At 39.2% G+C, this 24,211-nt stretch overlaps 1 protein-coding gene across 42 annotated transcripts in view; it reads right to left on the bottom strand.

Moving 5' to 3' along the window:
• The window catches only part of LOC122791684 (mucin-2-like), a 732,148-nt gene that overhangs the window by 569,408 nt on the left and 138,529 nt on the right, over positions 1-24,211 (bottom strand). For 34 of the 42 annotated variants that reach the window (XM_044059549.1, XM_044059571.1, XM_044059534.1 and 31 more), the window contains 3 exons: positions 17,851-17,910; positions 13,319-13,378; positions 9,575-9,634 (listed from right to left, as the gene is read on the bottom strand). In XM_044059549.1, coding sequence (XP_043915484.1) covers positions 9,575-9,634; positions 13,319-13,378; positions 17,851-17,910 — 180 coding nt within the window. The remainder of the gene's footprint in view (positions 1-9,574; positions 9,635-13,318; positions 13,379-17,850; positions 17,911-24,211) is intronic. The other 8 variants (XM_044059560.1, XM_044059566.1, XM_044059567.1 and 5 more) reach the window with 2 other exon arrangements.

Genomic DNA, 24,211 nt, shown 5'->3' with positions numbered 1-24,211 from the left:
CACTCTCACTACTACTTCCTTTAATCCTCGCCCATCTTTTCACCTCCTTTGAAAACCCACTATGCCCATACCTAAACTACCCCAAGAAAGAAACCAACTCTCCAAACTCTCCTCTCCTTTTTATTCATGCTAATATAATATCCTCATCTAACTACATACTTCCTAAATACCATAGAACACTACACATAAAATACAACAATCAGAACCCCAGGAAAGGCCTACCTCTATACAGTAGATTCCCCAACCCAAACTATCTAAGTGTACTACTCTCTTTAAAGGATGGTGACATCCACCCTAACCCAGGCCCACCAACAACTCCTGTCTCTCTCCTCAACCACAAAGAATCACCTACTCATGCCCTGTCTAAACCATTGAACTCCCTTTTAATTGCTCATCTTAATATACATAGCATAAACAATAAAGTAACTCAACTCCAAGCTCTAACTGAAATCTACTCCTTTGATATTCTCTGCTTAACAGAAACTTGGTTAAAACCTGTAACCAAAGACAATTAAATCATCCCACCTGGATATAATATCCTGAGACTAGACGGAGTATCCAAGAAAGGTGGTGGGGTTGCTATCCTATATAAATCTAGCTTACAATTAACCACTCACAACTGTAAACCACCTATAGACTCCAATGCAGAAATTCATATCTCCAAACTTCATCTTAGCAATTCCAAATCCATCTATATTATCTGTATATATCTACCACCTGGTAATAACACTGCCACCATGGAAAACATACTTTGCTGGCTTCCCCAATACCTGCCCCAAGAAACCATAATCCTAGGCGACACAAACATTGACTGGAGCTGCTACTGCAGCGCCTCCCCACAAACCATATTAACCTATATCGGTATTCCCAAACCATTACCTCCCCCACCAGAATAAATAAATCTAACAAGAAATCAAGCTTATTAGGCTGGATTCTCATAAACCATCATCCTCACATTTATGATTCAGGAACCCTCCCTGATGATTTAAGTGACCACTTTCTTACCTATATCATCAGACATAAAATCAACTCTCCCATTCCAATATCTGTCAAAAATATCAGATCTAAAAAGTACTTTAACCCTGAACTATTCCAAATGGAACTAAGAGCTTGCAACTGGTCTCCCTTACAAAACCTCCCTTTAGATGAAGCCGTTAGCTACTTTAACTGCAACTTCCTTGCCATTCTCAACCACCATGCTCCAACCAGATTAATTAGAATTAAAACCAAATTTGTTCCATGGCTTTCAAAAGAAACCAAACATAAAATAAATATTAGAAACAAACTTTGGGCAAAATGGAGGAAGACTAAAAACCCTATAGACCAACTAACATTTAGACAGCTAAGAAATGAAACCAAGAAAGCTATAATATCTGATAAAAGAAAATACTACCTACAATCCCAACAAGCTAATCAAAACAACCCACAAAAATGTTGGGCTAGCATTAACCATCTACTCCATCCAGGTCAATCCACTACTCCAAATCCTCAAAATACTGACCACAAAAATCTATTGAATACAGCTAATGTTTTCAATACCTTTTTTACTAATGCTATACAAACACTAGCTAGTCAACTATCACCTAATAACTTCACTCTACCTTCCTATAAATCAACCTCACCCCCTACTTTTCATATTCAACCTGTCCCAACAACATATATCCTAACCCTTCTACAGAAACTAAAACCATGCTCACCCTCAGCAGACCAACTACCTGCTGAATTCCTACAACAATCCGCCAAAGCTATTGCTTATCCCATTTCTATCCTTATCAATAGAACTATTACCAAAAGTCATATCCCCAGTTTATGGAAAATGTCCGATATTATCCCCCTCCATAAAGGAGGACAATCCACTGAACTCTCCAACTACCGCCCCATTGCCCTCCTCTCTACTTTGGCAAAGATCATGGAGAAATGCATTCACAGACAATTACTTGACCATCTAACCCAAAATAATTTACTGTCCAACTGTCAACATGGATTCAGACCTTCACACAGCACTAGTACTGCCCTTCTTTCCTTCACAGATTGTATCAACAAAAACCGCAATCTTAACAAGCTATCTTAGCACTATTTATTGACCTGTCTAAAGCTTTTGACATGGTCAATCACCAAATTCTCATCAAAATACTGAAATCCCTGTCACTAGATACATCTTCTATAAAGTGGTTCCAGTTCTACCTTGATAAAAGACAACAGGTCGTACTATGGCACAAGTCTCTCTCCACTCACCTGCCTGTCAAACTTGGTGTCCCTCAAGGGTCCATCCTAGGACCTCTACTTTTTTCCATATTTATTAATGACCTTCACCTTGCCATCCCCCAAGCCACATGCATACAATATGCAGATGACTCCACACTGATATGCTCAGCCACCTCCTCTTCTGAACTTCACTCTCTTACCCAACAAGTATTTAACACAGTTGAGCAATGGTTCACACATAGATGTCTTCTCCTAAACCACAAAAAGACTAAACTCCTCCTTTTCTCTCCCATCAATAATTCCTCTCCTTTTGATTTCTCAGTTATCTCTACCAATAAAACTATTATATCCCCAGATCCAACCACCAAACTATTGGGTATCACCATTGACAACAATCTGAACTTTGATATCCATATTAACAATACTATAAAAACTGTCAACAAAAAGCTTGGCTCTTTCTATAGGGTAAAATCCTTCCTCTTACCTTCAGCTAAAACCACTATAGCACACACTTATCTAATCTCTTCACGTCTTTATGCCTCACCCATTTTTACTAATCTATCTAAAAATAATCTTAGCAAATTGGAAATGTCTTACAATAACATTGCCAGATTTGCTACAGGCAACCCATTTAGAACCCACCATTGCATTAATTTAAAGCAGCTGGGATGGCTTGAACTACAAAATCTGATTAAATTCCTTCAACTATCTATAGCCCACAACACTTTTTACAAACCTTCCAAAACTCCTATTCTATCCACACTCATCACCCCCTATAAAACCTGAAATCCTTAAGGTCTTCTCAGAGACTTCTAGTACATACCACTAAACCAAACAACAAGGCTGGTGACTCCCTCTTTTCTAATATTGTTGGAAAAGCCTGGAATCTCCTCCCCAGTGAACTCTCCTCACTTCCCTCAGTATCATGCTTCAATAACAAATTGAAAGTGTTCCTCAGAACACACTGGTTATGCCCCTGTACTAAGCCTGACTAGTTATGTATCTCTTAATACTTTGTTCTTCCTACCCCTTCTACTCATTAACTGTAAGTCCTTCCTTATTAACCATAATACTATCTCCCACTAGAACATCTTGATTGTACTACCATGCTATGTTTTGCCTGTATTCTGCACTGCTGAATTTACTGTGATAACCTGTAATATGTACTGTAAATATGATTTTTTGTTTAATGTTTCCTTATTTGTTATCTTGTTAATTTCATTGTTCTATCTTGGAGCTTATTTCCCCAGGCCTCTACTGAAAATGGACATGTATCCAGTTAGACTAGCCCGGTCAACAAATGTAAAATAAAATAAAAATAAATAATAATAAATAAGTTTTCCAAGGCAAACTACATTTTATTAAGTAATGGTTTGTCAAAATTCAATGCCTGTCCAAACTGTGAGCACAGAGCATCCTACACTGAATTACTCTCAGAAACTTTATACATCTAAATTAAAGACTGCATAGAGGTTGCTGTACCTACAAGAAGTAAGCCCAGAACTAGCCCCAGAAACAAACTGCCCTTGTGGTATCCCAAATTAAACAGGATACACAACAACAGGAGAACAATTCTGGCAAAACTGAGGAATTGTCCACAGATTTGAACTGGTGTACAGCTCAGCTGCAAGACAGAAAAGTCAGAGATACTTAACTCTACTAATCATGAGTACGTTTACCAAATACCTTATCTATGATTTTCAGGAGGGTATCTTAGGGAAGAGATACTCAATCTCTCCTGCTTAATGATGAATTGTTAATAAAGCCATTGCATTATGAATTTGTCACTCAATGAACCTGAAATTTTAGACATAGGGATTTGAGTAAAGCTTGTTAATAACCTATTTATAGACAAAACTCAGCTCAGGAAAATGAGATGTGGAATGCAAAATGCATGCCTCAGTACTCTGGCTGCTTAACCACGTGATTAATCATTTTTGCAGCTGATATTTCCTTTTCCTTCTTTGTCGGTCAGTTTTATTTGCATGCTGAGGAGCTTTTCCCATTCGTTTCCATCTCACAATGAGATCTTCTGACAGGGCTAAACTGGACAACAAAAAAAGTAGCTAATTCATAGGTTCATATGTAGGTACTAGGCTATCGACCCTAGGGCCTAAACAAGCCTTGCCAAAAAGATACTCTGGCTTTCACCACCCAAGAAAATTATTTTCCTGTGCCCCTGTTGAGCAGAGCCACAGGTGATCCCGGGGTGAATTTCCTATTTCCCATCCAACCATCAAGATTTTTCTTGAAGAGTGCTAATGAGGAGCTTTGTTTGATATAGATAGGTAGATTGTTCCAGAGTATGGGAAGTCTCTAGGACAGGAATCTATCCCTCTAGCATGTTCTGTTTATTGCAGTGACAAGGTTTAGGTCCCAAGAGCATGTAGGTCGGAGGGATTGGGATTTCTTTAAGTGGAGCATTTCCAACAGCTCTGGGTTTGACATAGCTTTGTATGTTAGGCAGAGATCACCACTGAGGAGGTGATAAGCTGGAGTTTTTTGAGATGGTCTGCGTGGGGCATCTGTTTGAGGCCGGTAATCCTCTTTGTGAGGTATTTATGCGGCCTTTCTAGTTGTTGTAGATGTCTTGTGATGTACATACCAAAAGGGGCATTATACTCTATAAGGGATCTAATGAGTGATGAGTAGAGGGGAACAATGATCTCTTTTTTCCTGGATGACAAACCTTTTGTGATGAGGTGTGCCACACAGAAGGATTTCCTGACTACTGTCGCTGTGTGATTATCAAAGGAGAGACTACTGTCCATATCTGTCCCAAGGTCTCTTATCACACTTTCGGTGATAAGTAGACTATCACCTATGTGGTAGCTCATGGGTACAGAGTTTGTACCAAAGGGGATGACAATGCACTTTTTGGCATTGTGCTTGAGGCCATGGCTTTGACACCAGGCATCTGTCTCAGTGAGGCCCTTTTATAGGATGTCCATATTGTTAAGAGTTTCAGTTATGGCTCCTAGTTTGCAGTCATCTGCGAACTTCATTAGCCAAAGACCTTCTGTGTTAGACTGTACTTCAGAAAAATAGATACCAAAGAAGAGAGGACCCAGGACTGAACCCTGTGGTACTGGTCTGAAGTCAGATTTGGAGTCTGCTACTTTCACAGTGTGTGGGTTCTGTCAGTGAGCCAGTTGGCAACCCATCTTGTGACATAGGGATTTATACCTAGTTTAGTGAATTTATCTATAATTCCAGAGTGGGGGATGGTGTAAAAAGCATTGGTGAGATCTAGATAGGCTGTGTGTACCACCTTACCCTCATCTATGGCTTTGGTGGCTGCTTCAAAGAAGTCAATCAGGTTTAGGAGATATGATCTGCCTTTTACAAACCCAAACTGGGTGGAGTCCAGAGTTTGGAGATTACCAATGTCTTTGTTTATAAGTTCCATGATGATACGTTCCATGGCCTTGCAGATCAAGCTTGTTAGGCCAATGGGGTGGTAGTTCCTGTGGTCTGTGGTGGCTCCCCCTTCGTGGAGTGGGATAATCATCTCTGTGTGCCATTCAGTGGGCACAAAGCCTGAGGTGAGGCTATGATTGAACATGGTGTTTAGATGGGGTGCCAGTTCATTCTGTAGTTCATGTAGAATGCAGCCCGGGATGTTGTCAGGTCCTATGGATGCTGTGTTCTTGGCTTTGAAGAGTGTGGATTTTACCTGTGCAGCCATGATTACAGGACCTTTGCATTCATCCAGTATAGAGATGGGCCCTTTGGGGGGGTGGGGGGGGGGGTAAAGTTAGTACTGAACCTATCTGCCAGGATGTTGGCAATATCAGTTGGTTCTGTATATTTAGTGCCATTGTACTGTAACTCAGAGCAGATCTGAGTGTTGCCATTAAGATTCTTGACATTGCTTTACAATGCTTTGTGGTTGTCTTTAGAATCAGTGGAGATTTTGTTTTCATAACTAGCTTTGTAGGATTTTATTAGGGGTCTCAGCTTCTTACTGAGGCTGACCACGGAGTTCTTCCAGTCATGGGATTTTACTCTTTTTTGCAACAATTTTTTTCTTCTGTTGTAGAGTTTGTTTATGACTGGGGACCACCAGATTAGCTTCCTTTTTTTGGAGGATAGCATCTTGGTTCTGTTAGGGATAGCACGATCCATGCACTTGTGTAAGTGCTTATAAAGTGCATTTGTGTAGGATTCAGCAGTCATACCTCTATTGTCCATTTGCATAGTTGTCTTGAAGTTTGCCACTTCTGTCTTAAGAAGAGTGAAGTTGGCTTTGGAAAATTTTTTTTACAGTGGTTTCCCTAATGGGGGGTGGGGGTGGGATGTAAATGTCTAGGCTGATTTGCTTGTGGTCAGATCTGACCGAGGAATTGACTTCTGGTGTAAAACACCGGTTGCCCATGTTGGTAATGACCACTGGAATTTAATAGGTTCAGGCAACTAGGCAGCGAGTCATTTCCCTGTGTTACACTTAATTGGGGACACATGGCTGAAGTGACTTTCAGTTGCAGAGAAATATGGCTGTTTAGAATAGCCTGTGGGCAAAGAGAAGAATGCTGTGCCATTTCCACAGCTTCAATAATCAAATGCAGAGGGAAAAATAATGTCCATGGCCCAGATGGCATCATGAGACAGCAGGAAGTATGGCAGCCATCAACAGCAGGCTGGACAGAGTGCATGTCAGTGACACTAAAAATGCAGTGCACAATGAACAGGGCCTTTTTAATTGGTGTTTGTTGACCACTGTTTCTTAACATCGTCTACAGAACATTACCTAAAATGCATACGAGGCATAAATGCGGCTACAGTAGCATGCAAGATTAACTCCATGCTGTTGCACACTTCTGCAAGTTGCAGTTACTTAAACATGAACTGTACACTGAGCACAGCACTCATTACATCTTCTGCCCTCATGAACTTGGTTATTAAAGCTGTGGGCATGGCAGAGTGTGCTTCTCTTTGCCCATGGGGAATTTGCAACAACCATATTTCTCTGCAGCTGAATGTCACTTCAGCCATGTCTCCCCAAACAAATGTACCACAGGGAAGTATCTCTCTGCCTAGGTGCTTGAAACTGATTTTAACCCATTTTGACAACAAAGGCCAATGTAGAACCTAAGTGCATCCAGCAGGGTGCAGTCCAACAACTTCCAGGGAGTTCTCTTTTAAAGACCTACAGTGGTTTTCACACTCTCCTTGGATTCACGGTCATGTCATGAAGGGCAGGTATGTATTTGGAACTGATTTCAATGTTGTGCTTTTGAGGCGGAATCTTCCATTCCATGAGGGAATTCTTTCTGAGTACTTGTGCATTTGTGTCATATTTGAACTTTACACTATGCTTTCCATAGCATTGGATCCAACATTTCTTTATGACGAATACGAGAATTTTGTCAGGGGGAACAAAACTGCATCATCTTGGTTCTGCTGCAGTACTGTAGCACCTGTGACAACAGGACAATGATTTCCATGCTGCATTCATCTGCTTACTTCATCATGCACAGGGATTGACAGATTTCCTCTCTGAAAGGAAGATACACTGTAAAAAATGGTCCAATTCTAAAGACTGTGGTACTTTTGGAGTTTCATGTACTGTGTCTGGGAATATTTCCTCAATTCTAACTTCTTGTGCTCTCTTATGTTACAAGCACTTATGCTGTTAGTTGTAGAAAAATAAACATTTTAGTTGATCTTTGCTTAAGGAATCAAAGCTTTTAAGAGTTCCAAATATGTTGTGTGATCTGTGCAGTCCTTCACATATGCTAACAGCTGCATGTTCAGTCAAGGCCACCACATTCAGAAAAAAATATGCCTTCACTACATTTTCTAATACTCACCTTTTTAGGAGCATGAGTTCTCCCATTTCTTTTTATAACTAACTTATGGTCATCATTTTAATTACTTTAAACCAATCCACATCTTAAACAGCAGGGACAATGATTACTGGCTCTAATACAGCACCCGTTTGTGAATGGGATCCTCCATTCTTTGTTACCACATCTGCCCTCCTTTCAGTAATCATTTTAAAGATTTCTAAGATGCTAGACAATGTTCCTTTTATTTCCATGAGAAAATTAAATTTTTATTTTGTTTTCCATGGTAGAGCACTGATCTCTAAGGACATTTTTCAGACTCATTCCCCAAACATAGGGTTGCCACCTTTTCAAATGCCCAAAGTGGGACATTTTTTGTAGAAATGTGAGATTTTGCAGGGCATAACATACTCACGGCCTGTGTAAAGGACAGTACTTCACTTTTTTGCCAAAATAAAAGCTTATTTCTGTAGCATTTGAGTTGCTTATGCTATTTCCTATCATATTTACGTGTTCCAGATAAAAATCACTGTTTTATGCAAGTATAAAAGAAAACTTAAGAAATATATTTTGTGTTAAAATTTCAGGATATTTGTCATTATTTAGTTGTTTTCGCATGACACAATTGCCCAAAGTAGGACTGTCCCACACAAACAGGGACAGGTGGTAACCCTACCCAAACAGTGTCTGGTTAATTGACTGTCTCATAGTCACACAGTTAGGCAAAGAAAGTTGAGAGAAACAAACTTGCCCCACTGGACTACAGGAGACAGCTCATTAACAGGTCCTTAATCCTCTTAGACAACTGCCATAAAACCTGTTCTATTTTATTGGGTTAGAAAGAAAAATAAATCTTGATTTACTCAACACCTTTTCTACAACATCTTTTATAAGTGGTGTACTTTCTCTATGTTCTTGGTCCAATATCCTCCCTTTTTGATATATTATTGTAATTATTACTAATGTACTTCCTTGCGTAACTTGGTTTGTATCTCTCATACTTTTTGAAATTATACCACTTGAAAACTTTAATAGATATCTATAAATTTTATAATAAAAGAGCAATATTCTAAACCATTTCTGAAAAATGTTTTCAGAATTACTATTACTTCTTTAACAATCAGTTGGGATTACTCTGCATACAAGAATTTTGCTTGCCTTGACTCTTATAAATGTCCTTCTGTGATATATACAGTCATATCTCTCAATTGTGCAGTGTTTGGCAGAATGATTAGATATTTGAATCATAGTTTTGGCTTGTACACTTTTTTACTGAAAGATCATTCAGGATTGAGGATATTAAACAATGACAGATTTTTGTGTTTCAGCATATTAATGTAAAATCTAGTATTCTGACAACTTTCTAAGTTGATAAAAGTAATATTTAAGACCTATTCCTACATTGTGGCATTTACCGCCCTTCCCCACAACCATTATTTTTGGCTTTGTACATGATAATAGTGCTAAGAAGTTGAGAGGTATGTTTACAGTCCAGATTTTTCATTAGCAGTTTATTTGCGGAAGTTAAATTTCAGCAGAGAGATTTATATAACTGAAGAAACAATTCAGACATTTCTTACCTGAAATCATCTGCGCACTCTGACTTCCGGAGCTTTCCATGGTTTTCATTCCTCCGCTCCCTGTGTACAAAAACAAAGATCCTAAGGAAAGCTTAGTGCAAAAAGTGAGAAATTGTATAGTATTTGCAGCTTTTCTCAGGAAGTATTTAATTAGCCATGAAAGTTTGTCATTTTAGGACACAGTTTCTCATTGTATAAATTCAGCTTCAGATTTCTGTGTTACAAGCTATAAAAACAGTTAATGCTCTAGAAGGTTATAATGCAGGTCTAGATATTTTTTATTTTATTTTGCTTGACTTTTGTTTCACAGAAAAGCTGACTGGGCAAAGCCCACTTTTCTTTAAAAGACAAGTGAGAAAACCTCCAGATGTGAATACAGGTACAATCATTAATGAGACTGAATATAACTGAGCATGATGAAGCTCTGGAGTACCCCACATGAAGAACACCGTAGACAAAATCCTGTACCATATCTTCCTAGCCAGCAATAGGTCACCCACCATGTCCCAAGAAGCTCACATTGCTTACTTGGACCTACTGGAAAAACTTACTATCCAACCTAACATCCTATTTTAATTAACCCTCTAGGAATCCTGCATAGCCTCAAATCTTTTAGGAAAAGAGATTCCTGGACTTTGCTCTATAGACTGTGAATCCTGTATGGCTTCAAATCTATTGGCAAACAGATTCTTGGTCTTTGTAGATACGAACACCCTTGACCAAATATAGTGAATATATTCACTAGAGGCTCCAACATATGGACCTCTTACTAACAAATATGGGAGAAAACTGCACTGCACTTCCAATTTCTCATTCTTCCTGGTAAGGCCTGACAACAAAGATACTTCCTTCAAAATCAGAACCAGCTACATAACCCTAGTAAAACCAGTGGCATTAAGGACGTATTCCAAGGTAAAGGACCTTTGATTAAATATTGGTTTGTCAAAATTCAGTGCCTGTCCAAACGGCAAGAACACAGCATCCTCCACTAAATTACACTCAGAAACTCTGTACAACCATTTTAAAAGCTGCATAGAGGCTGCTGTACCTACTAAAAGTAAGCCTAGAACTTGCCCCAGAAACAAACTGCCCTCATGGCAACCCAAATTAAACAGGATATACAAGAAAAGGAGAACAGTTATGGCAAAACTCAGGAATCATCCATAGATTTGTACTGGTATATAGCTCAGCTGGAAGACACAGCCAGAGGTACTTACGTCGACTGATCATGAGTACGTTTACCATATCCCTTATCTGCGATTTTCAGTCATGTATCTAAGTGAAGAGATACTCAGTCTCTGCTGCTTCATGATGAATTGTTAATAAAGCCATTGTGTTATGAATTTGTCACCCAAAGAACATGAAATTTGAGATATTTCAATTTGAGTAAAGCTTGTTAATAACATGAATATAGATGAAACTCAGCTCAGAACACCAAGATGTGGAATGCAAAATGCATGACTGACTACTTTGCTTGCTTAACCACCTGAATAATTGCCCTGGCAGTTGATATTTCCTTTCCCTTCTTTGTCTGTGCAGTTTTATTTGCATACTGAGGAGATTTTTCCCTTAGTTACCGTCTTCACAGGAGCTCTTCTGACAGAGCTAAACTGACAACAAAAAAAAGCTACCTGAAACATTGCATTTCAGACCAATGTCTGTTGTCTTCTGATTGCAGTTTTTTTTTGGAAGGGGACACTATTCTCCTCTGCTTCAGACCAGCAGATGTTTCCACTGCCTCGTGTTCATCTTCAGGTCTGCCTGTCAACCACTGGAATTTAACCCATTTTTACCACCATGGCCAATGTAGAACCTATGTACCTCTGGGGGGGGGTGCAGTCAAACAACTTCCTGGGAGTTCTCTTTTAAAGCCCTACGCTCCTTTCCACACTCCCCTTGGATGCATGGTCATGTCATGAAGGGCATATATGTAATGGGAACTGATTGCAATTATATGCTTTTGAGTCCGAATCTTCAATAGGTTGAGGGAATTCTTTCTGCGTACTTGTGCATTGATCCCATATTTGAACTTCACACTATGCTTTCCAAAGCATATTATGCAACATTTCTTTAAGTCGAATATGAAAGAGTTGTCAGGGCACCAAAATTGCAATGTCCGGTTTTGCTGCAGTACAGTAGCACCTGTGATAATAGAACAATGTTTTCCACGCTGCATTCATCTGCATACTTTATCATACCAGGGATTGACAGCTTTCCTCTCTGAAAGGAAGACACAGTGTAGTAAATGCTCCAATTCCAAACACTGTGCTACTCCTGGAGTCTCATGTACTGTGTCTGGGAATATTTCCTCAATTCTCACTTCCTGAGCTCACTTATGCAACACGCCTTTATGTTGTTAGTTGTAGTGAAATTAACATTTTAGTTGATTATTTTCCTTAAGCAATCAAATGCTTTTAACAGTTCTAAATATCCTGTGCGATATGTCAAGCCCTTCACTTAGGCTAACAGCTGCATGTTCAGAGAATGCTACCACCTTCAGAAAAAATGTACCTTCGCTCCATCGACTCATACAGACCTTTTCTAGGAAAATGAGTTCTCCCATTTCTTTTTCTAACTTATGGTCACCATTTTAATTACTTCAAACCAATGTGCATCTTAAACGAACATGACAATGATTACTGGGACTAATACAGTCCCTGTTTGTGAGTGGCATCCTCCATTCCTTGTTACCACATCTGACCTCCTTTCAGTAATCATATTAAACATTTACAAGAGGCCTGACCATGCTCATTTTTATTTCCACGAGAAATTTTTATTTTTATTTTATTTGTTTTCCAAGGAAGGTCATTGCTCTCTAGGGACCTTTTTCAGACTCAGACCAGGAGAAGTATCTGGTTAAGTGACTGACTCATAGTCACACAGTGAGGCAAAGAAGGATGAGAGAAAAAAACCTTACACCACTGGATCACAGGACACAGTTCATTAACAGGTGGTTAATCCCCTCAGCCTATTGCCAGAAAACCTAATCTATTTAATTGGGTCACACAGAAATATCAGTCTTGAGTTACTCAACACTTTTTCTACAACATCTTTTATAAGTGGTGTACTTTCTCTATGTTCTTGGTCCAATATCCTCCCTTTTTGATATATTATTGTAATTATTACTAATGTACTTTCCTGTGTAAGTCGATTTGTATCTCTCACACTTTTTGAAATTATGCCACTTGAAAACTTTAATAGATATCTATAAATTTTATAATGAAAGAGCAATATTCTAAACCATTTCTGAAAAAAGTTATCACAATTACTATTACTTCTTTAACAATCAATTGGGATTACTCTGCATACAAGAGTTCCACCAGTCTTGACTGTTATAACTGTCCTTGTGTGATATTTACAGTCATACCTCTAAACTCTGCACTGTCTGGCAGAATGATTACATTTTTGACTCATAATTTTGGTTTGTGCAGTTTTTGTCTGAAAGGTCATTCAATAATGTACTTATAAAACAATGATTGATATTTGTGTTTCTGCATATCAATATAGAATCTGTTATTCTGACAACTCTCTAAGTTGATAAAAACAATATTTAAGATCTGTCCTGAATTTTGGCCCTTGGTCTATTACCACCACCATTATTTTCAGCTTTGTCCATGATTATAGTGGTAAGAAGTTGAGAGGTATGTTTAAAGTCCATATTTTTCATTACCGGTTTATTTACAGAAGTTAGTTTTCAGCAGACAGATTGTATATGCCTGAAGAAACAATTTAGACATTTGTTACCTGAAATAATCTGAAGACGCTCACTTCCAGAACTTTCCTGGGTTTTCGTTCCTCCACTCCCTGTGTACAAAAACAAAGATACTAAGAAATGCTTTCTGAACATTATGAAAACTTGTATAACATTTGAAGTTGTTCTCATGGAGTATTTATTTGGGAGATAAAGTTTGTCATTTTATTGTAAAATTTGTTATTACATATATTCTGCACAAGAATTTTTGTGTTACAGCTATAAAAAACAGTTAATGTTCTAGAAGGTTATAGTGGAGGGTTAGGTAATTTTTCATTTTATTTTATTTGATTTTTATTTCACACAAAAGCTGACTGGCAAACCTCTTTTCTATGGGTTGCCAGGGAGAAAAGCTCCAGAAGTGAATTCAGGTGCAAACTATTAATAATACTGAATATAACTGAACAGGATGATGCCCTGGAGGTCCCCCACATGCAGAACACCACAGACAAAATCCTGTACCATATCTTCCTTGCCAGTGATGGGTCACCCTCCATGTCCCACGAAGCTCACATTGCTTACTTCAACCTACTGGAAACACTTTCTATCCAACTGGTAATACCATCCTACTTTAATTACTCCTCTGTAAACTGGGAATTATTCATGACCTCAAATCCACTGGCAAACAGATTCATGGACTTCACAAATATAAACACATGAACAAATACCAAATATATCCAATAGGGGCTCCAACATACTGGATCTCATACTCACAAATTTGGGAGAAAGCTGCACCTCACCCCCAATACCTCCAAATCTCTCTGTAATTCTGCCTTTGTAAACGTACAACTGTTTGAACATACATCATATAATGATGCATATTTGGTATATTTAGATATATTATAATGATGTAACCCTATATACTTTATATTATGTACTGGAGCTTTTCTCCTCGGGTCTCCACTGAAAATGGGCCACAAGCCCAGCTGGACTTACCCGGTTAACAAACAAACAAACAAACAAACAAACAAACAAACAAATAAAACAATAAATAAATAAATAAATAAATAAATAAATAAATAAATAAATACCTCTTCCTACCTGGTAAGGTCTAACCACAAAGATGCCTCCTTCAAAATCAAAATTAACTTCATAACCACAGTAAAAACAGTGACAGGAACTTTTCTAAGACAAACTACATTTTATTAAGTAATGGTTTGTCAAAATTCAATGCCCCTCCAAACTGTGAGCACACAGCATCCTACACTGAATTACTCTCAGAAACTTTATACATCTAAATTAAAGACTGCATAGAAGTTGCTGTACCTACAAGAAGTAAGCCCAGAACTAGCCCCAGAAACAAACTGCCCTCGTGGCATCCCAAATTAAACAGGATATACAACAACAGGAGAACAATTATGGCAAAACTGAGGAACTGTCCACAGATTTGAACTGGTATACAGCTCAGCTGCAAGACAAAAAAGTCAGAGATACTTAACTCTAGTAATCATGAGTATGTTTACCATATCCCTTATCTACGATTTTCAGCAGGGTATCTTAGTGAAGAGATACTCAATCTCTCCTGCTAATGATGAATTGTTAATAAAGCCATTGTGTTATGAATTTGTCACTCAATGAACTTTAAATTTTAGACATAGGAATTGGAGTAAAGCTTGTTAATAACCTATTTATAGACAAAACTCTGCTCAGGAAAATGAGATGTGGAATGCAAAATGCATGACTCAGTACTCTGGCTGCTTAACCACGTGATTAATCATTTTTGCAGCTGATATTTCCTTTTCCTTCTTTGTCTGTCAGTTTTATTTGCACGCTGAGGAGCTTTTCCCATTAGTTTCCATCTCACAATGAGATCTTCTGACAGGGCTAAAATGGACAACAAAAAAGTAGCTAAATGAAAAATTACATTTCAGACCAATGCCTGTTATCTTCTGATTGCAGTTTTATTTTCTTTTGGGGGGGGTGCTATTCTCTCCTGCTTCAGACCAGCAGATGTTTCCAGTGCCAAGTGTCCATCTTCAGTTCTACTGGTCTACCACTGGAATTTAACAGGATCAGGCTCTTTGGCAGCGAGACATTTCCCTGTGGTACATTTAATTGGGGACACATGGCTGAAGTGACTTTCAGTTGCAGAGAAATATGGCTGTTTAGAATTCCCTGTGGGCAAAGAGAAGAATACTGCGCCCTTTCCAGAGCTTCAATAACCAAATGCAGAGGGAAAAGTAATGTCCGTGGTCCCTGTGGCATCATGAGACAGCAGGAAGTATGGCAGCCATCAGCAGCAGACTGGACAGAGAGCATGTCAGTGACACTAAAAATGCAGTTCACAATGGCGAGTGCCTTTTTAATTGGTGTTTGTGGACCACTGCCCCTTTACAGTGTCTACAGAACATTACCTAAAATGCATACTGGGGCATAAATGCAGCTACAGTAGCATGCAAGATTAACTCCATGCTGTTGCACACTTCCACATGTTGCAGTTACTTAAACATGAACTGTACACTGAGCACAGCACTCATTACATCTTCTGCCCTCATGAACTTGGTTAGTAAAGCTGTGGGCATGGCAGAGTGTGCTTCTCTTTGCCCATGGGGAATTTGCAACAGCCATAGTTCTCTGCCACTGAATGTCACTTCAGCCATGTCTCCCCAATCAAATGTACCACAGGGAAATATCTCTCTGCCTAGGTGCTTGAAACTGATTTTGACAACAAAGGCCAATGTAGAACCTAAGTGCATCCTACAGGGTCAATTCCAACAACTTCCAGGGAGTTCTCTTTCAAAGCCAGACTTTTGTTTCCACACTCTCCTTGGATTCACGGTCATGTCATGAAGGGCAGGTATGCAATTGGAACTGATTTCAATGTTGTGCTTTTGAGGCGGAATCTTCCATTGCATGAGGAAATTCTTTCTGAGTACTTGTGCATTTGTGTCATATTTGAACTTTACACTATGCTTTCCATAGCATTGGATCCAACATTTCTTTATGACGAAAACGAGAATTTTGTCAGGGGGAACAAAACTGCATCATCTTGGTTCTGCTGCAGTACTGTAGCACCTGTGACAACAGGACAATGATTTCCATGCTGCATTCATCTGCTTACTTCATCATGCACAGGGATTGACAGATTTCCTGTCTGAAAGGAAGATACAGTGTAAAAAATGGTCCAATTCTAAAGACTGTGGTACTCTTGGAGTTTCATGTACTGTGTCTGGAAATATTTGCTCAATTCTAACTTCCTGTGCTCTCTTATGTTACAAGCCTTTATGCTGTTAGTTGTAGAGAAATAAACATTTTAGTTGATCTTTGCTTAAGGAATCAAAGCTTTTAAGAGTTCCAAATATGTTGTGTGATCTGTGTAGTCCTTCACATATGCTAACAGCTGCATGTTCAGTCAAGGCCACCACATTCAGAAAAAAATATGCCTTCACTACATTTTCTCCTACTGACCTTTTTAGGAGCATGAGTTCTCCCATTTCCTTTTGTAACTAACGTTTGTGAGTGGGATCCTACATGCTTTATTACCATATCTGCCCTACTTTCAGTAATCATTTTAAACATTTCCAAGATGCCAATGTTCCTTTTTATTCCCATGAGAAAATGTAATTTATATTTTGTTTTCCATGGTGGATCACTGATCTCTTCGGACCTTTATCAGACTCAGCCCCCAAAAAGTGTCTGGTTAATTGACTGTCTCATAGTCACACAGTTAGGCAAAGAAAGTTGAGAGAAACAAACTTGCCCCACTGGACTACAGGAGACAGCTCATTAACAGGTCCTTAACCCTCTTAGACAACTGCCATAAAACCTGTTCTAGTTTAGTGGGTCACACAGAAAAATCACTCTTGATTTACTCAACACCTTTCCTACAACATCTTTTATAAGTGGTGTACTTTCCCTATGTTCGGTCCAATATCCTCCCTTTTTGATATATTATTGTAATTATTACTAATGTACTTTCTTGCGTAATTCGATTTGTATCTTTCATACTTTTTGAAATTATACCACTTGAAAACTTTAATAGATATCTATAAATTTTATAATAAAAGAGCTATATTCTAAACCATTTCTGAAAAATGTTTTCAAACTTACTATTACTTCTTTGACAATCAGTTGGGATTACTCTGCATACAATAGTTCTGCTTGCCTTGACCCTTATAAATGTCTTTCTGTAATATTTACAGTCATACATCTCAATTGTGTAGTGTTTGGCAGAATGATTACATTTTTGACTCATTGTTTTGGTTTGTACACTTTTTTTCTGAAAGGTCATTCAATATTGTACTTATTAAACAATGACTGATATTTGTGTTTCTGTATATTAATATAGAATCTGTTATTCTGATAACTTTCTACGTTGCTAAAAGCAATATTTAAGATCTATTCCTGAATGTTGGCCCTTGGTCTATTACCACCATCATTATTTTCAGCATTGTCGATGATTATACTAGTAAGAAGTTGAAAGGTATGTTTAAAGTCCACATTTTTCATTATCGGTTTATTTCCAGAAGTTGGTTTTAGCAGATAAATTGTATATAACGGAAGAAACAATTCAGACATTTCTTACCTGAAATAATCTGAAGATGCTCACTTCCAGAGCTTTCCTGGGTTTTCATTCCTCCCCTCCCTGTGTATAAAAACAAAGACACTAAGGAATGCTTTCTGAAAATTATGACAAATTGTATAATATTTGAAGATGATTTTATGAAGTATTTATTTGGGAGTGAAAGTATGTCATTTTACGGCAAAATTTCTTATTACATATATTCAGTACCAGAATTTCTGTGTTACACCTATAAAACAGTTAAAGTTCTAGAAGGTTATAATGGAGGGCTAGATAATTTATTTTTTATTTTATTTCATTTTTGTTTCATACAAAAGCTGACTGGCAAACCCTCTTTTCTTTAGGTGGCCAGGGAGAAAAGCTCCAGAAATGAATACAGATATAAACTATTAATACTGAATATAATTGAATAAGATGATGCCCTAGAGATTCCCCACATGCAGACACCATAGCAAAACTCCTTTACCTTATCCTCCTAGCCAGCTTTAAGTCACCCCCCATGTCCCAAGAAGCTCATATTGCTTATTGGGCCTACTGGAAACACTTACTATCCAACTACCATGCAACTTTAATTACTCCACTATAAACTGGGAATTCTTCATAACCTCAAATCTACTGGCAAACAGATTCATGGACTTCACAAATATAAACACACTAGAACAAATACCAGCTATATCTAATAGAGGTTCCAACATACTGGATCTCATATTCACAAATATGGGAGAAAGCTGCACCTCACCCCCAATACCTCTTCCTACCTGGTAAGGTCTAACCACAAAGATGCCTCCTTCAAAATCAAAATTAACTTCATAACCACAGTAAAAACAGTGACAGGAAGTTTTCCAAGGCAAACTACATTTTATTAAGTAATGGTTTGTCAAAATTAAATGCCCGTCCAAACTGCGAGCACACAGCATCCTACACTGAATTACTCTCAGAAACTTTGTACAACTAAATTAAAGGCTGCATAGAGGTTGCTGTACCTACAAGAAGTAAGCCCAGAACTAGCCGTAGAAATAAACTGCCCTTGTGGCATCCCAAATTAAACTCATCCCTCATTAGACCCATTATAGAATACAACGCCCCATTTGGTATGTACCTCTCAAGACATCTGCAACAACTGGAAAGGCCTCAGAAATACCTCACTAAAAGAATCACAGGCCTAAAGCAGATGCCCTACGCTGACCTTAAAAACTCCAGCTATACTCTGTCGCATATCGTCTACTCAGAGGCGATCTCTGCTTAACATACAAGGCCATGTCAAACCCAGAGCTGTTGGACATGCTACACTTAAAGAAATCCCAATCCCTCAGAGCTACACGCTCCAGGGATCTAAACCTTGTCATCACAATAAACAAAACATGCTGGAGGGATAGGTTCCTGACCCAGAGACTCCCCAGACTCTGGAATAGATTGCCCATACATGTCAAGCAGAGTGCCTCTTTGGACCTCTTCAAGAGGAACCTTGACGACTGGATGGGAGAAAGGAAATTCACCCCAGGGATCACGTCAGTCACCCTGCTAGACAGGGGTCCAGGAAAGTAAATAATGTGGGAAGAAATAGCCAGGGAATTGTTATGGCTAGGCTTGTATAGGCCCTAGGGCTGATAGCCTAGTACCAACCTATGAACCTATAAACAACACCAGGAGAACAATTAAGGCAAAACTGAAGAATTGTCTACAGATTTGAACTGGTATACAGCTCAGCTGCAAGAAAAAAAGTCAGAGGTACTTAACTTTACTTATCATGAGTATGTTTAGCATAGGAGGAGGACTCCATCTTCCAAGAGAAGTACTTCCAGCAAACCGTGGACCATTTTGGTTTTGGTAAGCACGGTAACCAAACATACAGCCAGCGCTACCTTTTCTCAGTTAAAAAAATAGATTTTTTAAGTATTTTCATTTCCACGCTGTGTGACTACGCTGAGAATTAAGTAACTGAACAGTTTCTGTCGACTGGGAGCTTTATTGTACGTCCTGGGCTTCGTTTTTCTTTTTTGTTTTTTCTTTTACGTTTAGCATATCCCTTATCTACGATTTTCAGCAGGGTATCTTAGTGATGAGATAATCTCTCTTGCTTAATGATGAACTATTAATAAAGCCATTGTGTTATGAATTTGTCACTTAATGAACTTGAAATTTTAGACATAGGAATTTGAGTAAAGCTTGCTAATAACCTATTTATAGACAAAACTCAGCTCAGGAAAATGAGATGTGGAATGCAAAATGCATGACTCAGTACTCTGGCTGCTTAACCACGTGATTAATCATTTTTGCAGCTGATATTTCCTTTTCCTTCTTTGTCTGTCAGTTTTATTTGCACGCTGAGGAGCTTTTCCCATTAGTTTCCATCTCACAATGAGATCTTCTGACAGGGCTAAAATGGACAACAAAAAAGTAGCTAATTCATAGGTTCATATGTAGGTACTAGGCTATCGGCCCTCGGGCCTACACAAGCCTAGCCAAAAAGGTACCCTGGCTTTCACCACCCAAGAAAATTATTTTCCTGTGCCCCTTTCAAGCAGAGCCACAGAGGGGATCCCTGGGGTGAATTTCCTATTTCCCATCCAATCATCAAGATTTTTTTTAAGAGTGCTAATTAGGAGCTCTGTTTGATATAGATAGGTAGTTTGTTCCAGAGTATAGGAAGTCTCTGGGACAGGAATCGATCCCTCCAGCATGTTTTGTTTATTGTGGTGACAATGTGTATGTCCCTAGAGCATGTAGCTCGAAGGGATTGGGATTTCTTTAAGTGGAGCATCTCCAACACCTCTGGGTTTGACATAGCTTTGTATGTTAGGCAGAGATCACCTTTGAGTAGGTGATATACGACGGAGTAAAGCTGGAGTTTTTTGAGATGGTCTGCTTAGGGCATTTGTTTGAGGCCAGTAATCCTCTTTGTGAGGTATTTCTGCAGCCTTTCCAGTTGTTGTAGATGTCTTGTGAGGTACATACCAAAAGGGGCATTGTACTCTATAATGGGTCTAATGAGAGACGAGTAGAGGGGAACAATGACCTCTTTTTTCCCTGGATGAGAAACTTTTGTGATGAGGTGTGCTACTTAGAAGGATTTCCTGACTACTGTGGCGATGTGATTATCAAAGAAGAGCCTACTGTCCACCTGTGTCCCAAGGTCCCTTATCACACTATTGGTATTAACTAGACTAACACCAGTGTGGTATCTCATGGGTACAGAATTTCTACCAAAGGGTATGGCAATGTACTTTTTGGCATTGAGCCTGAGGCCATGGCTTTGACACCAGGCATCTGTCTCAGTGATGCCCTTTTGTAGAATGTCCACATTGTTAGGTGTTTTAGTTATGGCTCCTAGTTTGCAGTCATCTGTGAACTTCATTAGCCAAAGACCTTCTGTGTTAGCCTGTACTTCAGAAAAGTAGATACTAAACATGAGAGGACCCAGGACTGAACTCTGTGGTACTCCACTTGTCACTGGTCTGAAGTCGGATTTGGAGTCTGCTACTTTCACAGTGTGGGTTCTGTCAGTGGGCCAGTAGGCAACCCATCTTGTGACATAGGGATTTATACCTAGTTTAGTGAGTTTATCTATAATTCCAGAGTGGGGGATGGTGTCAAAAGCCTTGGTGAGATCTAGGTAGGCTGTATGAACCACCTTACCCTCATCTATGGCTTTGGGAGCTGCTTCAAAGATGTCAATCAGGTTTAGGAGGCATGATCTGCCTTTTACAAACCCGAACTGGGTGGGTTCCAGAGTTTGGAGTTTACCAATGTCTTTGTTTATAAGTTCCATGATGATACGTTCCATGACATTGCAGACCAGGCTCGTTAGGCTAATGGGGTGGTAGTTCCCAAGGTCCGTGGTGGCAACCCCTTTGTGGAGTGGGATAACAGTCGCTGTGCACCATTCATTAGGCACAAAGCCTGAGGTGAGGCTATGACTGAACATGGTGCTTAGGTGGGGTGCCACTTCATTCTGTAGTTCATGTAGAATGCAGCTTTGGATGTTGTCAAGTCTCATGGATACTGTGTTCTTGGCTTTGGAGAGTGTGTTTTTTACCTGTGCAGCCGTGATTACAGGAACTTTGCATTCATCCGGTATAGAGATGTGCCCTTTAAGGGGTGAGGGCGGGGTAAAGTTAGCACTGAAACTATCTGCCAGGATGTTGGCAATATCACTGAGTTCTGTATATTTAGTGCCATTGTACTGTAACTCAGAGCAGATCTGAGTGTTGCCATTGAGATTCTTGACATAGCTATAGAATGATTTGTGGTTGTCTTTAGAATCAGTGGTGATTTTGTTTTCATAACTAGCTTTGGAGGATTTTATGAGGGATCTTGGCTTCTTAATGAGGCTGACCAGGAAGTTCTTCCAGTCATGGGATTTTACTCTTTTTTGCAAAAGTTTCTTTCTTCTATTGTAGAATTTGTTTACAGCAGGGGACCACCACATTGGCTTCCTTTTTTGGCAGGATAGCATCTTGGTTCTGTTAGGGATAGCATGATCCATGCACTCATGTAAGTGCTTATAAAGTGCATTTGGGTGGGATTCAGCAGTCGTACCTCTATTGTCTGACTGCATGGGTGTCATGAAGTTTGCCACTTCTGTCTTAAGAAGCATGAACTTGGCTTTGGAGACATTTTTTACAGTGGTTTCCCTAATGGGGGATGGGGAGGGATGTGGATGTCTAGGCTGATTTGCTTGTGGTCGGATCTGACCAACGAGGAATTGACCTCTGGTGTGGAACACCGGTCGCCCATGTTGGTAATGACCACTGGAATTTAAGAGGGTCTGGCACCTTGGCAGCGAGACATTTCCCTGTGGTACATTTAATTGCTTAGAATTCCCTGTGGGCAAAGAGAAGAATGCTGTGCCATTTCCACAGCTTCAAAAATCAAATGCAGAGGGAAAAATAATGTCAATGGCCCTGATAGCATCATGAGACATCAGGAATTATGCAGCCATCAGAAACAGGCTGGATAGAGGGCACGTCAGTGACACTAAAAACACAGTGCACAATGGGCAGTGCCTTTTTAATTGGTGTTTGTAGACCACTGTCCCTTTACAGTGTCTACAGAACATTATCTAAAATGCATACTAGGGCATAAATGCAGCTACAGTAGCATGCAAGATTAACTCCATGCTGTAGCACACTTCTACATGTTGTAGTTGCTTAAATATGAACTGTACACTGAGCACAGCACTCATTACATCTTCTACCCTCATGAACTTGGTTATTAAAGCTGTGGGCATGGCAGAGTGTGCTTCTCTTTGCTCATGGGGAATTTGCAGCAGCCATATTTCTCTGCAGCTGAATGTCACTTCAGCCATGTTTCCCCAACCAAATGTACCACAGGGATATATCTCTCTGCCTAGATGCCTGAAACTGATTTTAACCCACTTTGACAACCAAGGCCAATGTAGAACCTAAGTGCATCCAGCGGGGTGTAGTCCAACAACCTCCAGGGAGTTCTCTTTTAAAGACCTACAGTGGTTTCCACACTCTCCTTTGATGCACGGTCATGTCATGAAGGGCAGGTATGCAATTGGAACTGATTGCAATGTTGTGCTTTTGAGGTGGAATCTTCCATAGCATGAGGGAATTCTTTCGAGTACTTGTGCATTTATGTCATATTCAAACTTACACTATGCTTTCCAGAGCATAGGATTCAACATTTCTTTATGACAAAAACGAGAATTTTGTCAGGGGGAGCAAAACTGCATCATTTTAGTTCTGCTGCAGTACCGTAGCACCTGTGACAACAGGACAATGATTTCCATGCTGCATTCATCTGATTACTTTATCACACACAGGGATTGACAGCTTTCCTCTCTGAAAGGAAGATACAGTGTGGTAAATGGTCCAATTCTAAAGACTGTGGTACTCTTGGAGTTTCACGTACTGTCTGGGAATATTTCCTCAATTCTAACTTCCTGTGCTCTCTTATGTTACAAGCCTTTATGCTGTTAGTTGTAGAAAAATGAAACTTTTAGTTCATCTTTGCTTAAGTAATCAAATGCTTTTAAGAGTTCCAAATATGTTGTGTGATCTGTGTAGTCCTTCACATATGCTAACAGCTGCATGTTCAGCCAATGCCACCACATTCAAAAAAAAATATGCCTTCACTACATTTTCTCTTACTGACAGTTTTAGGAGCATGAGTTCTCCCATTTCTTTTTGTAACTGACTTATGGTCACAGTTTTAATTACTTTAAACTAATCCACATTTTAAACAGCAGGGACAATGATTACTGGCTCTAATACAGCACCCGTTTCTGAGTGGGATCTTCCATTCTTTGTTACCACATTTGCCCTCCTTTCAGTAATAATTTTAAACATTTCCAAGATTCCAGACAATGTTCCTTTTTATTTCCATGAGAAAATTT

This window comes from Protopterus annectens, chromosome 17.part0 (genome assembly GCF_019279795.1).
Source record: "Protopterus annectens isolate FY-2018-M chromosome 17.part0, PAN1.0, whole genome shotgun sequence".
NCBI lineage: Eukaryota > Metazoa > Chordata > Ceratodontiformes > Protopteridae > Protopterus > Protopterus annectens.
Note: the sequence above shows the minus strand (reverse complement) of the source record. Positions and strands in the feature narration are given on the sequence as shown.